This window comes from Apis dorsata, unplaced genomic scaffold (assembly GCF_000469605.1).
Source record: "Apis dorsata unplaced genomic scaffold, Apis dorsata 1.3 scaffold_247, whole genome shotgun sequence".
Classification (NCBI taxonomy): domain Eukaryota; kingdom Metazoa; phylum Arthropoda; class Insecta; order Hymenoptera; family Apidae; genus Apis; species Apis dorsata.
In genome coordinates, this window is record NW_006263526.1 from 150,294 (window position 1) to 165,080 (window position 14,787).

Below are 14,787 nucleotides of genomic sequence, written 5' to 3' on the forward strand. Positions count from 1 at the left end.
ATTACAAGAAATTCGAGTACATTATAATGAAGTTCTAATGCAACATTGGGTTCAAGTGTTTAGAGATATTTTGGATGAAGACAGTTTTTTACCAATTCATGTATATTTTTATAACACCATAGAAGGTTTTGTTATATTATTTACATTAATATTATATATATATATATAAAATATATATATATATTTTAGGTAACAACACAAGAAGAATATGATAATGTTCTTGATTTATTCCCGTACCATGATGAGGAGTTACAAAAAATAGAATTTCCTAAAAAATTTCCATTTTCGGATATGGTACCAAAAGTTTATCAACAAGTAAAAGAATTCATTTATGCTTGCTTGAAATTTTCCGAAGATTTAAATTTTACTCAAACAGAAATAGATGAAATGATTTGCAAATCAACAAATTTACTATTAACGAGAACATTTAGTGGATGCTTATCATCATTATTTCGAAAACCATCATTGGCACTTCTACAAGTAGTTCAAATTATAATAAATACCGGTTATCTTGAAAAATCAACCAAGTATTTGGAAGAATTTGTGTCAAATATTACAGGGTAATAAATAAATTATTTAAAAAATATTTTTTTATAATATGAATAAATACATATTTTTACAGAACATCACATGAAGGACAATTGAGTTGTATGGATGTTGAATCAGCTATGTTTAGAGTTGCAAGAGATGATGCTGAAAAACAAATATGTGAAAAACTAAAAAATAAACTTGATGAATTTTTAGAATTAGAAAACTATGATTGGAATTTGGCAGAACCTCAAGGACATGCATCTGGTTTTATTACTGATCTCATAGCATTTCTGCAAAGCACTTTTACATGTTTTACTAATTTACCGGTATTACATATATTATTAATTTACAAAATTTTATATTTTTTATTTTATTTTTTATAGATATTAAAATAAATAATATATTTCAGGATGAAGTTGCACAAGTTGCATGTGAATCTGCCTGTTCTCATATAGCAAAATCTATATTAGGAATATTAGTTAGTGAAGATGTAAAACAAATTTCTATGGGTGCTCTTCAACAAGTCAATTTAGATACAATACAATGTGAGCGTATGTATTTTTTTTTTATTCTTAAATAAAACGTATAACATATGATTACAAAATATTTTGTGGCGATATTGAATTGATTCGAATATACTATTCTAAAAAAATTTTTTAATTTTTAGAATTTGCTGCCTCGGAACCTGTTTCTGGTTTACCCGAAGGTATGTTACTCCAACATTTTGCACAGTTAAGACAATTACTGGACTTATTTATGAGTTGGGACTGGCCTACTTATTTTCATGACTATGGCCATGAATCAAGTAAATATCATTTAGTAACTCCAAATATGGCTGTACTTTTGTTAGAGAAGTATGTATCATATTTTTTTATATTGTGAAATAATGCACTATTGTCATTATTTACATCTTAAAAATATTATACTTACAGATTAAAAGAATCCGATAAAAAAACAGTATTTTCTGTATTAAAGAAAAGTGAACGAGATAAAAAAAAGCTTTTAGAAACTGTATTGAAACAATTACGTCAATTAGCACAAACGACACAACAACAATAAACTCAAAGTCATTATGTATATACCTCAGATTGTAAATATATAATTTTTAATATATAAAGCATATTTAAAAACATATTATTAATAAAATAATTGTGACAAAATTTCGATTGATCAATCACATATGATTCCTTATTATCATGATACAATGATTATTAACATGCATATTGATTTTCGTACTGTCGTCTTATAGTTTATTGTGCTTATGATATCAATTTTCTGATATTTATGTTATCATCATTTTTTTTTATAATTATTAACAATTTCATTTGAATTTCAGGCAATAGAATGTAATACATCAATAAATTCCCATTACACTTATTATTTTAATTGTTTTCCTCCTAAATTTGCATTATTATTTTACATGTAAATGAGTTACATATTGTACAATAACTGTACAGTGAATAAAATATGATGTATAAAGTCCCAATTCCTAAGTCTTACAGATGTAATTATCTTCAAAATTAAATATTAAAGAAATCAATATAATTCGTTAAAGTTATCCGAATTTTCACATCGATTTAATGATGCTGAACATTCATATTGAAATATAAAGTAAATACATATGTAGATAGATAATTATATTACGAGTAATAAAATAGATTAAATATAAATCAACAATAATTCCTGTAAAATAATACCAAGAGCTTAGAGTTTGATTCGTGAATCAATTCGATAAGTATTTAATAGAGGTAAAACAAATTAATAATATGCATATATAGACTAATTATGATGCATGTGGCACAATTTAATGGATGATATATAATGATTAGGACTAATCATCAATATTGTCAGGATCCACATCATCAGGTAGCATAGAATATTTATTGGAAGCTACAAAATTCTGAAATAAAAAGTGATTTACAATTATTTACTAAAATTAACATTTATAATTATTTACTAAAATTAATTAAAAAGATTTTTCCACTTACTGGAGCTTGCTCATCCTTTGCCTTTGGCATCCTACTAATATCGTCTTTTTCTCTTCGGTCTCTGTAAATATAATGCAATTTAATCCGATAACATGAATTTATTTTTAAATAGTATTTCTATTTGATTATTACCTATCTCCACCACGAATATCATTTGATCGTGGAGGACCCCTTGAAGATGGTCGTCCACCACGGGAAGAAGGCTGACCTTTAGAATCTCCATATTGATCTAAATATTTAAAAAATCTTAAGTATGATATTAAGTAATATGATATAAATTATTTTATTTATTTATAATTTATTTATTTATAATTATATTAAATCATATTTACCAGAATGAATAGGATGATTTCGTGGTGCCGATCTTTCATTTCGTCGACTTCTGTCGTCTTCCGATCGCCAAGTTTGTCGACCCCTTTCTCTTTCATCGCGACCCTCCTAATGAGAATGATATATAATAAATGAAATAATACCATATATATCATAAAATTTTAATTATTAACATACTTACTCCATTACGTTTACCCCAAGTACTTTCTCTAGAACCACGTTTTTCTGAATCTCTAAAAAAAAAATAATTATTAAATATTTTAAAATTAATAATTTAAAAATATAAACAATTTTTATGTTTCTTATACCCGTCTTCTTTGGATTTTGATTCAGCATACGATTTTGCAAGACGTTCTTCTATTTCTCTTTCTCTGGCAGTGGTATCTACAGGTTTTGCAGCACCAAATATATTTGTTGATGAAGCAGGTATAGCAGCAGTTTGAGCTGCAGATTGTTGTTCTTCTTTTACAATAATAGGATCAATAGGTTTTGTACGAGGCTGAAGTTGCAATTTCGGCCTAGTCCTTGGTTCAGCTATAATAATTGAAAGAAATTTTTTATATATTTTATTGAATATAATCATAAGTAATACCTACGTTTATTTTCTGTAGGGGGTTTTCCTTGTCTACGTTGACCATCACGATCCCAATCAGAATCTCCATAATTACGACGCGGACCAAAACTACTTCCTCTATCTCCACCATCTCGATCTCTACTATCCCTATCATAACGTGGCCAATCTCTATCCCTATCCTCATCTCTAAAACCACCTCTATCTTTAAATGTTGGTCTTCCTCTATCACTACTTTCACGCCATGCACCAGGTTTATTATCATAATCAGAACCTAGATAAAATACATTAATTTTAGTTTTTCTATCTAAATAAATTATAAATACATGCAAGAATTAATATAATATAAATATACTTTCATCTCTTCTATCTCTATTATCATATCGACTTCGATATGAATCTCCTTCTGAAGTCAAGTTTTCGTCTCGTGGACCACTTCTCCAGTCTCCAGATGTACGTTCAGGATCATCATAAGTATCTCTACGATTATCACGGCTCATTCGACCTCCACGACGATCATCATTAACACTATTTGAAACATCAATTCGTACTCTTCTTGTCTTCATAGGCTAAGCAATATTATACAATAATTGATAAGTGGTTATTTTGATATAAAATGTTTCAGGTTACAAATATAAGTTTTTAAACTTACTGTATTAGATAAACAAAGAGCATCAATCAAACTTTGACGATCTTCAAATTCAACATATCCATATCCTTTCAATTTATTAGAATCTTTTGGTAAACGTATATTAGAAATCTAAAGAAAGTGATAATTCAAGTTAGCATAAACTAGCATAAAGTTAATGGTTTATTAATATTTAATAAAAAAAAATTATTAAGATACTAACCTTCATATTTGCGAAAAATTCTGTTAAATATGTTTCATCCACTTCATATGGTAGATTTGAAAGATATGCTACATAAGGTGGATTAGTAGGAATATCCTCATCTGCAACACGAGGACCTCTTGCAGCTCTTGGAGCAGTGGGTAAAACTACTGGCTCTTTGCTGCTTCTTGATGAAAACCCTTCTGTAAATAATAATAATTGATATATTTTAGATATTTGTTTTAAATTATATTCAATAAAAATTTTAAATTAAGTAATATATAAATATATATTTATAAAATAAATTAATTAATATATATGTATATGCATATATGTATATAAATTTATACATATATATATGATAAAACATTATATATATATACGTATATAAAATTTTAAAAATAAATATGTAAAAAATCAGAAGAATATGTAAATTTTTTATACCATGTTCTTCTTCCATTTCATCAATCCAACTGCTGAATGGTTTTACTGGCACAGTGGGTGTTCCACCCCCATCAGCCAAAAATGACATTAAATCAACAGTTTTACACTTCTTCTTTTTTCCTTTTTTACCTGATAGAAATAAACATAGATAAAAGCTAACATTTTTTAAAAAAATTTTCAATATATAAGAATGCAATATTGAAAGCATGCTGCGTTTTGTAAAAAGTTTGGTTATGTCGTAAAAAAATAATAAAAGTAGAATAATATTATAATTTTTCATATCGAAAATATTCTCAAATAATCGAAGTGTTAATAGTTTAATTTTATTTGATAGAAATGTTTACCTGAAGACATGGTTACGATTCGAATTTAAAGTAATGCAAATCAAATCCGCGTTCCAATAGACCACACGACCAACCTCAGGATCCATAAGGCATGAAACATGTTTTAGAAAGATGCAAGTCAACCAACATTAAATATTACAAATTCAGATAGAAAGTTTATGATTTATGTAAATATTCTATATAAATGAAATATACAAATAATTTAAAATTGTTACAGTAATGATTAAAAATATTTATTCGTTTTTATTATCATATTCTTTTACCAAAAATATTAATCAAATTTTTTGAATTTTTTAATATTATTAATTATAAATTTATACAGAAATATGAATATAAAATAATATTGTATTATTTAAAATTTATATATTAAAAAAAATATTCATAATCATAAAAATAAAACTTATTAAAAATATAATTATTGTTAAAAGTATAATATAATTAATGTATAATTAAGATGGTATTTTTTGCAATTTTTAATTAAAAGAAACCAATAGAGATCATTCATAGAAAATTTCGGAACACATGGTTAACTTAAGAGTGAGTAGCGTTGTTACAGGAAGCAACTGCAAAGAGGCTCTAAGTCACGTGATCGTAACATAGTGTGCTGAAGACATGGCGGATAAAGAGGAGACAGAAAGGACCATCGCCGAAGACATCGTTGTCACCAAGTATAAAATGGCCGGTGACATCGTAAATCGTAAGAAAACGACTTAATGTTCACTAATGAAGCCTGTCAAACAAAAGTGAAATTGCCTGATTCATGTACAGGCTCCTTAATGTCATATTTTCTGTCTGGCCATATGGAATGTGGCGCGCTAATGCCGGGCTTTCTTACCATGTGGGATAGATAGCATTGACTACATTTTAATATTTTATGGATGCATTAAATATTTTATACTTTCTTAAAGATTGATCTACAAGAAATTACTATATTTTTATTATAAAATATCAAAAAATGTTTATTTTATATCATTATTGCAACGTAACAATCTTACTAGGAACCATAATTCGCTTGTATTTCTATATCAATGTGTTTCCATTTCCATAAAAAGAATAGACTTTATTATTCAATGAAAACCTTTATATTGAATATTTTTATATGAGCATTTTTATTTTACTTTTTATTATTATTTGAATAATATATCTAATTATATTTTTATGTTGACTAAAACTTATATTTAAAATGTCCATAAAATTAACTGAAATGGGTTTGTTTCAAATTTTACATATAAATAGGTCATCGATTCTTAATTTTTTTTTATTTTTCTTGAAAAATAAAAATGGAAAAAAATTAAAAATGAATATTTTACGAAACAAATTGGTAACTATAACTTTTTATCGAAACAAAATACGAATGTTTACGGTAAAAATTAATTTTTTTTAATTCGTAAAAAATAAAAATGAAAATTATATATAAAAAAAAATAAAATATATTAAAGATTTTTTGAATTTTTTGTAATATTTTATTATGAAAAAAATTTGATATTTTAACATTTTGCAAAGTATTAAATTTGTTTTTAACATTTATATTAATAATAAATTATATATATATGTGTATATATATATATATATATATATAAAATATTTTCTCTTATTTTCATTATAATAATATTTAAAATATTCCATTATATATAATGTTTAAAATATTAATTAGTAATTATAAGTGATAAATTATAAAAATTTAATAATTTTAATAGTTTAATAATAAATTTTTATCATTTTATAATTTTAGGGGTATTAAAACAAGTTTTAGATAAATGTGTTGCTGGAGCATCTGTAAGAGAAATTTGTGAGTTTGGAGATAAATTAATATTGGATGAAACTAGTAAAGTTTTTAAGAAAGAAAAAGAATTGAAGAAAGGAATTGCTTTTCCTACATGCATATCTGTTAATAATTGCATATGTCATTTTTCACCAATTGCAAGCGAACCAGATCTTATTCTTAAAGATGAAGATATGGTAAAAGTGTAAGTTTATGATATATAAATATAATATAATATGTTTATTTAAAAATTCTAATTTTTAAATAATAACTTGTATTTTTAGAGATCTTGGAGCACATGTTGATGGCTTTATAGCAGTTGTAGCACATACTATTGTTATAGGTTCTTCACCAACAAAAAAAGTTACTGGTAGAAAAGCAGATGTAGTGTTAGCTGCACATTTTGCATCACAAGCTGCACTTAGGCTTTTACAGCCAGGTACAGAGGTACGTTATGTACATATTTTATATTTATAAAATATTTAATTTTTAAGAAAAAACCTTTATATAATTTTGTCTTCTATTTATAGACTTATACAATAACAGAGACAGTAGAAAAGATTTGTGATGTATACAAATGTAAACCAATTGAAGGAATGTTAAGCCATCAATTGAAACAATTTAAAATAGATGGAGAAAAAACTATCATTCAAAATCCAAATGATGCACAAAAAAAAGAACATGAAAAATATACTCTTGAAGCATATGAGGTATAATTAAGTTAATATTATATATAATACTAATATGTAATCAAATAAAACAAAGAAAAAATCCATGTGGATTCAGGTATATGCCATGGATGTGCTGGTTAGTACTGGCGAAGGAGTAGGTCGAGAACAAGATACTCGAGTTACTATATTTAAAAAAACAGAGGAAACATATCAGCTGAAATTAAAAGCATCACGTATGTTTTACTCTGAAGTCACTCATAAACATGGTCTTATGCCATTTAATTTACGTACTTTTGAAGATGAGAAGAAAGCAAAAATGGCAGTTGTGGAATGCGTAAATCATAGGTTGATTGAACCATTCCAAGTGAGTTTCTATTAATTATATAATATATATATAATTATAATATATATATAATTATATAATATATATATATAATTTTCATGCTTTATTATAAGATTTTATTATAATTCATTATTATATTATAATTCATATTCTAGGTACTATATGAAAAACCAAATGAATTTGCTGCACAATTTAAATTTACAGTACTATTAATGCACAATCGACAACATAAAATTACCGGAATTCCTTTAGATCTTGATATTTATCAATCAGAATATATTGTCAAAGATCCTGAATTGAAGGTATAAATCGAATATTATCTTTTTTTTAATTGTTTCTTTTTTTATGAATTTTTTTATTTTTTTATTAACTAACCATTTTGATCATAGACACTTTTGTATACCTCAGTTCATCCGAGAACTACAAAAAGGATGAGAAAGAAGGCCGAGAAAGCTGCAGGTGAAGTGACAATGGAAGTTGATGCTAAGGCCTAACACAACCATTTTAACGTTCTTTATAACGTATTAACATCGTGTACTTTACGTTATTCTTGGTTGAACAGCTTCAGAGCAGAAATTAGACACTTTTCAGCGTCACTGTACCTTAAATATTTTTCCTTTGATTGGAAAGCCATTGATAAATTGTGATTCTTTATATCATTATATATTTACTATACCCATATTATTGTTTGTTTAATTACATAACTATATTTACATTTCTTAATTCAGGAAGTGTCCGTATCTATATTAGTTTAAAAAAAGTGTCGAGTTCTGCCCTGAATGAATCGAACTTTACGACACTTATTATGCCACCACTTATTGACACTTATGTTTTTATACTGGAGTATCTTTTTCATGGACCATGGTATTATTATACACTAAACAATAATTATTCATAAGTCATTTTGCAGCTAATGTATTACATTTCAAGCACATGAAATCTATTTTGCAAATAATGGTCGAAATATAATGACTTGTGCAACTTAATTCGACCGAGCCAGAAAGTTAATCGCACGTGCATTCATACTGTGTGTTTCTTTCGTAAAAGAAACCAATAAAATATGATTTTGATTTTGTAAATGTTTTTACAAAATTATTTCATGCTAAATGTCTATTTAATTATGCTAACGAAACTATTTTAATAGATATTAATACGTTCTACAGTTTCTGAATGCACTGCCGAACGTGATAATTCACTTTGACCTTGATGCTAGTTTTACACTATGTGATTTTATGCATCTTGTGTCTAGTGAATGAATAATCAATATCATAAAAAAAATCTGATTTCTAATTGTACAATTGGAATTAGAATGTCCATATTGGAATTCCGTATAAACAATGAAATGCCAATGAACTTCGAAGTGTTTCGTTGCAAGAACTTCCCAACCGTCAAAAAATTTTTTATTCTTATTCATTTTGACTTTATGCAATTTTACTGAAGTAAAGTAATATTGAGAGTAAATATTACTCAAATGATCATAGGAGCATTTTATGTTATTCACATTCAAGTGAATGAAAAAGGATTATCTAAGAGCAAAAGATTTTTGGTCTTATCGAGATAAAAAGGCGGAAATTATGAAATATTGATACAATGTAATGATAGTTTTATATAAGGAAGATAGATAATGTATTTGTTCTAGATATTTTTTCTACTCAAGTTGTGCATATGTCGAATGTTACCGAGTGTGCTTGTAAAACAAAAGATGTCTTAGATTATTGTGCACTGTCCTTCATTTGCTCTAATTAAACTATCTTTTTATATTTTATATCATTTATATTTATATAATAAAAATAAAATAAATATGTACTAAAAAATATTTATTAATATTTTTATTATAAATATAGATAGTATCAAATATAGAAAGATTGTATTTATTTAAATGGTATTTTCTTTAAAATTTTTAATAAAACATTACATTAATTGAAACAAATATAAAAAAAACTCATTACAAATAATTTATCAATATATGATACATATGTTTATATAAGGCAAAAAAGGACTGTGTACAAATTTCATACTTAAAATTTAATATGGTGGTATGAAAGAGAAATTGTTATTAAAAAATATTAATGACAAGCTAACAAGTATTTTGACACGTGCATATTTCGAGAATCATTATATTGCTCCTTTTTTCTCTTTCAAAATAATCATACTAATACATCTGTAAGATACTGTCTATTTCTAAAAAATCTACAAAATTTATTGACTAAAAATTAATCAAAAAAGATAGAATTTTATGAATAATATATCTTACTAATTTTTCTATAATATATAATCTCTGATGTGAAGAAATGAAAAGCAAAACATCAGAAATATAAAATCATATTTGCAGCTGTGTCTTTATTGTTAATATAACAGGTATGTCGTATAAACTAATATAATTTTAATATTTGCTTCTGTTATATATAAGAATAGTCAAAAAAAGATTAGTACTATAAAAGAATAGCAATATCAATTAATTACACGAAATTAAAATCAATATATTAAAAGTAACGTTCAAAATAATATCATCCATTATATTTATAGATTCGTGTCCATTTATAGATTCGCGAAAGAATGATAGATTAAAAAAATTTTTGTTTTTATTATTTTGAGAAGAATAATGTTAATGAATTTTTTTATCTTAACATTATTTTTTTAAATTGACAAAAAAAGCAATATAAGTACTGTAAATATATATGATTTATAATCATAAATTTATGAAAAAAAAAAAAAATGAATTTTTCTATGTGATTATCATATATCTATATTACAATACAAAAATTTCAATTTTAACACAATTGTATTAGGAGTAGTAATATCAGCAACATTTATCTCACTGTCATTTCTAAGTCCCAGTTCTATTAGCGTTTTCGTTAAATTTTCACGAGTTCTTTCCTCGATACTTGCTACAGTTTGCATATACAATGTTTTATTTTTTCCATCAATGTATGTTGTCAGACCCGGATTTTTCATTTGCAAGTCAGGTCTCTCACATAAAAGTTCTATCAAATCTTTTAATTTAAATTTAGGATTATTAATTTCGATTTCTTTTGGAACTTGGCTGCATGCCACACAGTCTTCTTTTTTTTCAGCTTCATAAGTATAAGTATAAATTCCATCTATATTATTGAGTACCTTCACAAAAAGAAATTATTTGCATATTGTTTCATTTTTACAATTATAATAAATTAAAATAACAATACCATATAATTATTTAATGAAGCACTGCAACTGCTAGCAAGTTTAAATGCCTCTGTAGCACATGTTGCAGCAATAACAGCATTAGTAGATGCTACAGCAGGTATAATATTTTTTACTACTCCTTGCACTAATCTATAAGTTAAGCCTTGTATTCCAAATTGTGCTGCTCTTTCATTAGATTTTTCATAAATCCAGTTTATATGTTGAGGATCATCACCATCTATTGCACAATCAAATGGATTTTCTTTTGGCCATTGAATTATTTTTACATATTCTATACAATGTTCTGGTAGACGGGGAGTATTTGCTATTGTACATAATGGATATGTGACCTATATTCCAATATAATAATAATTCAAGAAAGAAAAACTATATTATATTAATTAAAAAACATATTGGAAAATTTACCTGAGGAGGATATAAATCTAAAGTACATTCAATACAAGCAGTCAAACCAGGTAGTATTACTCTTGCATTTCCTTTAAAACCTTCTGTACCTCCATCAATCATTGGTATTACGCTTGATCGATCTAATTCTCCATTTTCATAAACTAACAATGATAATAACATGCCATTAATCCATCTTCTTGCAACTATTGAATCTAAACCACAAATTACTATGTGAAACTGTCTATAAAATTCTTCATCTTTATCTTGTATTTTGCAACAATGAGATATAACATTACAGCCTGGAATTCTATTATTAATAAATTTTGCAGCTACTTCTGCCTTTGATGAACCAATATCTTTGTGGTGGAAAAGAAATTGCCTGCAATTTTTTTTGATAAAATTTTTCATACTTTTTTTTAAAAAATATCTTAACAAAATTTAATAAGAAATATTTTGGTAAATTATCGTATATTTTCGTACCGATTAAGGTTAGATAATTCAATGGTATCCATGTCAATTACATGAATTTGTCTAAATCCCATTAATGCTAAATTTTTAAGTAATTCACATCCTAAACCACCAGCTCCAACAACGAGAATCTTACAATTATCTAATAAAAATTGCAAAGTTTCTGTCGATGGTTCGAAATCTGGTCTACAAAAGGGACCCGATCTTTCTAGTACTTTTCGTAAATTACTCCATCGTCTATGCATATGATCGGAACCCATTTTTAAATACTGTTAAAATGTATTATAAATCACTTTTAAATAAATATTAATTAAACATTTTAATATTTTATAACCTATATAGTCCAGACATTCATTATGTTCAAAATACTTATCACTTATGTCAATAACAGTAGCGACGCCAAACTATCACTTCTAAATGTATAAAATAATTACAACGGTGCATCACTTTGAAGCAGTTTTAAAAAATTTTTAATATAGTCTATAATCCTTTTTTTTCTTGAATCACTTTTTTTTAAAGAAATATCTGAAGAATATTAATGTATGTTATTTTCTTTATAAATATGTTGATTTAAATTCAATTGAAATATGTATATAAAATCTATAACTTTTTAATTTGTAAAATATTTGATTTTATATATTTAATACATAATATATATTTGTTTATGTAATTTTAATTTAATTAATTTCTTCAATTTAATTAAAAAATGACGGTTTAATTATTTTATATACCGTCTCTCGAGCGAACTGCCTTCCATCACGGCGTGCTTATAGCCTCGTAGTATATGCTTTAAAATCGATATGTAAATCAGTGTTGTACGGATGAAATGGTGAGTAATGCCTGAGTATTATATTAGATTAAACCGATTGCATTTCTACATAATCATGTATACATTGACCGCGAATTTTAAAATGTTTCGATATATTTTTTCTTTTTTTCTGTAAAGCAAATTTATTTTTTATGATATATATCCATAATATAAATTCATAAATATTTAATCATACAATCATTACAGTGTTGACAACATAATTGTAATTCACAAGTATATATATATATATATATATATATATATATAAAAGAAATTATTAAAATCTTTTTAAGATATTTGAAAAATATACATATTAAATTTCAAATCAAATGAAGTACTTTCAATCTTTCTATTAATTCATTTTTTTTTTCTTATCAATTCAGAAATAAATATTAATATCGATACTAGACTTTTTGCCTATAGACATTCGTTGTTCCCCTTCTTTTTCAGCAGGCAAGAGATACACATTGAGGCGCGCTCTTAGTGAATAAAAAGTTGCGCTTTCTTCACGAGCTAATATTATTCGACGATGCTTATAAAATAATTTGTATACATGCGAGTAACATGTGATCGATGATAGTATAAAATAAATGTAGTTTAATAAATACAAGATATTTGTTCGATTTGTGCTATTACAAAACGGAGCACTTGAGTGGTGTGCTTTCATGTTTACATGTTGCGCGCACGTCAAATCGATACGTCGTGTGCATGTGCGACCGAGTTTAGTGAGTGGATTATGAAATTTGTATATGACGGAAAAATTCGCACGTGGTTTATAATTGTCCATCGCGTTGTGTAAATGTACTTTTTGTTTGGCATTTAGATAGAGAACTTGTAATAGCAAACTTGGAAAATATTGAAGAAGACGTCGATAAATACATATCTATCAAAATATAACTGAAGAAGTATTAAAGTTATTGCTGAGGATTCGTGTTGGAGGTGAATATAATTCGAAACGATTCAAAAGCTTCTATGGGATATAATATTGCGAATTGGGAAATGATACGCACGAGGGAGGAATTGGTGGAGAAATTGGGTCTGGACGGCGCGGATGATACTAATACTTTGTTGAACAATATGGTAGACGTCAGAGCGTGCTACAAACCTAACGGAAAAGTAAGATTTTTGTGTCAAAAATTTTTCTTCTTGTGTTTATCAATTTAAATCAATGTATGTTCGTGAACTTGAATGCAATTGTTATGTCTTTGTTTGAGCTGCATAATTTAATTTTCATAATTGGTTTTATATTAATATATTATATTAATATTATGAAGAAAATATATTGATTAAAATGTGTTTTAAATTATAAAATTCATTATGTATAATTAAGTGAAATTTATTATCAATATCAATGTATTGATTCGATTTACAAATATTAATGAGTATTATATCATTGATTATAAAATTCATAAAGTATGTCATTAATCTTTGTTTATAAATCAAGAAGCATTTAAAATGTTATTTTATCGTTTGACTTGATTTAAGGAAATTACTATTGATTAATGTTCATAATAGGGGATAAAAGCTAGTTTTATTTTTTAAGGAAGCTATTCATTTGTAATTTACCTATTAATTTAAAGTAAATTAAAAAAAATTAAATAGATCATAATAAACTTAAATATTTTTTAGTTTTGCGAAAAAAATAAATAGAATAGAATATGAATGCTCGAAACAAAGACTAATATCGAATCGAATCGATATTTGATTATTTAAACCATTCGATTGCTCGATTCATTTTTCGAGTTTCATTTCATGTTCGAGTTTTACTTCATTCTGATATTTTATTTAATTAAAATTTTTAATTGAAATTATCAAATTCTATTTTTTATTTTATTTTATTCGATATTATATCTAAAAGCATTTATTATGAGCAATTAAAACTCTACAATCATCAACCATTTTCCATTTAATTTTACTTATCTATATTAATTTATACTTTCAATTTATTTATAATTTTATTGCATTCCATTAATATGCATCGAATCATTAACGTTTATATTTGATTCTTTCTCTATATTTGATGCATCAGTACTTTGCATGTTAAACGCATGTTAAACGCATGAATTCTTAATTGTTGTTAAGTTTGCGATTCTCTCTCTCTCTCTCTCTCTCTCTCTCTCTCTC

The 14,787-nt window shown here is 25.7% G+C and overlaps 5 protein-coding genes across 7 annotated transcripts in view; 3 read left to right on the forward strand and 2 right to left on the reverse strand.

Moving 5' to 3' along the window:
• LOC102674881 (exocyst complex component 6B) overlaps nucleotides 1-1,686 on the forward strand; it is a 5,561-nt gene extending 3,875 nt beyond the window's left edge. The window contains exons 8-13 of the mRNA XM_031510589.1: nucleotides 1-100; nucleotides 190-560; nucleotides 623-857; nucleotides 941-1,082; nucleotides 1,199-1,385; nucleotides 1,464-1,686. The exon at nucleotides 1-100 is cut by the window's left edge and continues 8 nt beyond it. Coding sequence (XP_031366449.1) covers nucleotides 1-100; nucleotides 190-560; nucleotides 623-857; nucleotides 941-1,082; nucleotides 1,199-1,385; nucleotides 1,464-1,590 — 1,162 coding nt within the window. The 3' untranslated portion in view covers nucleotides 1,591-1,686. The remainder of the gene's footprint in view (nucleotides 101-189; nucleotides 561-622; nucleotides 858-940; nucleotides 1,083-1,198; nucleotides 1,386-1,463) is intronic.
• A 32-nt stretch (nucleotides 1,687-1,718) lies between these two features.
• Nucleotides 1,719-5,190, reverse strand: LOC102674743 (eukaryotic translation initiation factor 4B). The gene is made up of 12 exons (XM_006615891.2): nucleotides 5,039-5,190; nucleotides 4,695-4,823; nucleotides 4,272-4,453; nucleotides 4,073-4,180; nucleotides 3,776-3,989; nucleotides 3,446-3,694; nucleotides 3,158-3,383; nucleotides 3,031-3,082; nucleotides 2,852-2,957; nucleotides 2,652-2,748; nucleotides 2,520-2,580; nucleotides 1,719-2,431 (listed from the first exon to the last, which is right to left on the reverse strand). Exons 1-12 carry the CDS (start codon nucleotides 5,046-5,048, stop codon nucleotides 2,363-2,365), a joined length of 1,503 nt encoding a protein of 500 aa, XP_006615954.1. The 5' UTR covers nucleotides 5,049-5,190; the 3' UTR covers nucleotides 1,719-2,362.
• A 331-nt stretch (nucleotides 5,191-5,521) lies between these two features.
• On the forward strand, nucleotides 5,522-8,893 carry LOC102676229 (proliferation-associated protein 2G4). The gene is made up of 7 exons (XM_006615901.1): nucleotides 5,522-5,735; nucleotides 6,771-7,005; nucleotides 7,085-7,247; nucleotides 7,331-7,510; nucleotides 7,587-7,835; nucleotides 7,970-8,116; nucleotides 8,204-8,893. The coding sequence occupies exons 1-7, from the start codon at nucleotides 5,651-5,653 to the stop codon at nucleotides 8,306-8,308; spliced, it is 1,164 nt and encodes a 387-aa protein (XP_006615964.1). The 5' UTR covers nucleotides 5,522-5,650; the 3' UTR covers nucleotides 8,309-8,893.
• A 1,490-nt stretch (nucleotides 8,894-10,383) lies between these two features.
• LOC102676001 (NEDD8-activating enzyme E1 catalytic subunit) lies at nucleotides 10,384-12,380 on the reverse strand. 2 transcript variants are annotated; one of them, XM_006615899.2, is made up of 5 exons: nucleotides 12,227-12,380; nucleotides 11,868-12,122; nucleotides 11,406-11,766; nucleotides 11,000-11,329; nucleotides 10,384-10,931 (listed from the first exon to the last, which is right to left on the reverse strand). In XM_006615899.2, exons 2-5 carry the CDS (start codon nucleotides 12,113-12,115, stop codon nucleotides 10,551-10,553), a joined length of 1,320 nt encoding a protein of 439 aa, XP_006615962.1. In that variant the 5' UTR covers nucleotides 12,116-12,122; nucleotides 12,227-12,380; the 3' UTR covers nucleotides 10,384-10,550. The 2 variants fall into 2 exon arrangements, with proteins under 2 accessions (XP_006615962.1, XP_006615963.1); XM_006615900.2 differs by lacking the exon at nucleotides 12,227-12,380 and having other exon boundaries at nucleotides 11,868-12,176.
• Nucleotides 12,381-13,083: 703 nt separating this feature from the next.
• LOC102676376 (coronin-2B-like) overlaps nucleotides 13,084-14,787 on the forward strand; it is a 12,453-nt gene continuing 10,749 nt past the window's right edge. Inside the window, exons 1-2 of one of the 2 annotated variants that reach the window (XM_006615903.2) lie at nucleotides 13,084-13,392; nucleotides 13,487-13,779. In XM_006615903.2, the coding sequence (XP_006615966.1) occupies nucleotides 13,636-13,779 (144 nt within the window). In that variant the 5' untranslated portion in view covers nucleotides 13,084-13,392; nucleotides 13,487-13,635. Of the gene's footprint in view, nucleotides 13,780-14,787 lie in introns of both variants that reach the window. The other variant, XM_006615904.2, reaches the window with a different exon arrangement.

Excerpts from the sequence above, each read along its gene's own strand:
- LOC102674743 (XM_006615891.2), bottom strand. Across the intron at positions 4,454-4,694 it reads TGAAATGGAAGAAGAACATG|AAGGGTTTTCATCAAGAAGC; the intron begins GTATAAAAAATT and ends TATTATTTACAG. Across the intron at positions 2,958-3,030 it reads CTTGGGGTAAACGTAATGGA|GAGGGTCGCGATGAAAGAGA; the intron begins GTAAGTATGTTA and ends CATTCTCATTAG.
- LOC102676229 (XM_006615901.1), top strand. The coding sequence starts at position 5,651 with ATGGCGGATAAAGAGGAGACAGAAAGGACCATCGCCGAAGACATCGTT. Across the intron at positions 5,736-6,770 it reads GGCCGGTGACATCGTAAATC|GGGTATTAAAACAAGTTTTA; the intron begins GTAAGAAAACGA and ends TTATAATTTTAG. Across the intron at positions 7,006-7,084 it reads GATGAAGATATGGTAAAAGT|AGATCTTGGAGCACATGTTG; the intron begins GTAAGTTTATGA and ends TTGTATTTTTAG.
- LOC102676001 (XM_006615899.2), bottom strand. The coding sequence starts at position 12,115 with ATGGGTTCCGATCATATGCATAGACGATGGAGTAATTTACGAAAAGTA. Across the intron at positions 11,767-11,867 it reads GAATTATCTAACCTTAATCG|GCAATTTCTTTTCCACCACA; the intron begins GTACGAAAATAT and ends AAAAAATTGCAG. Across the intron at positions 11,330-11,405 it reads TAGATTTATATCCTCCTCAG|GTCACATATCCATTATGTAC; the intron begins GTAAATTTTCCA and ends ATTGGAATATAG.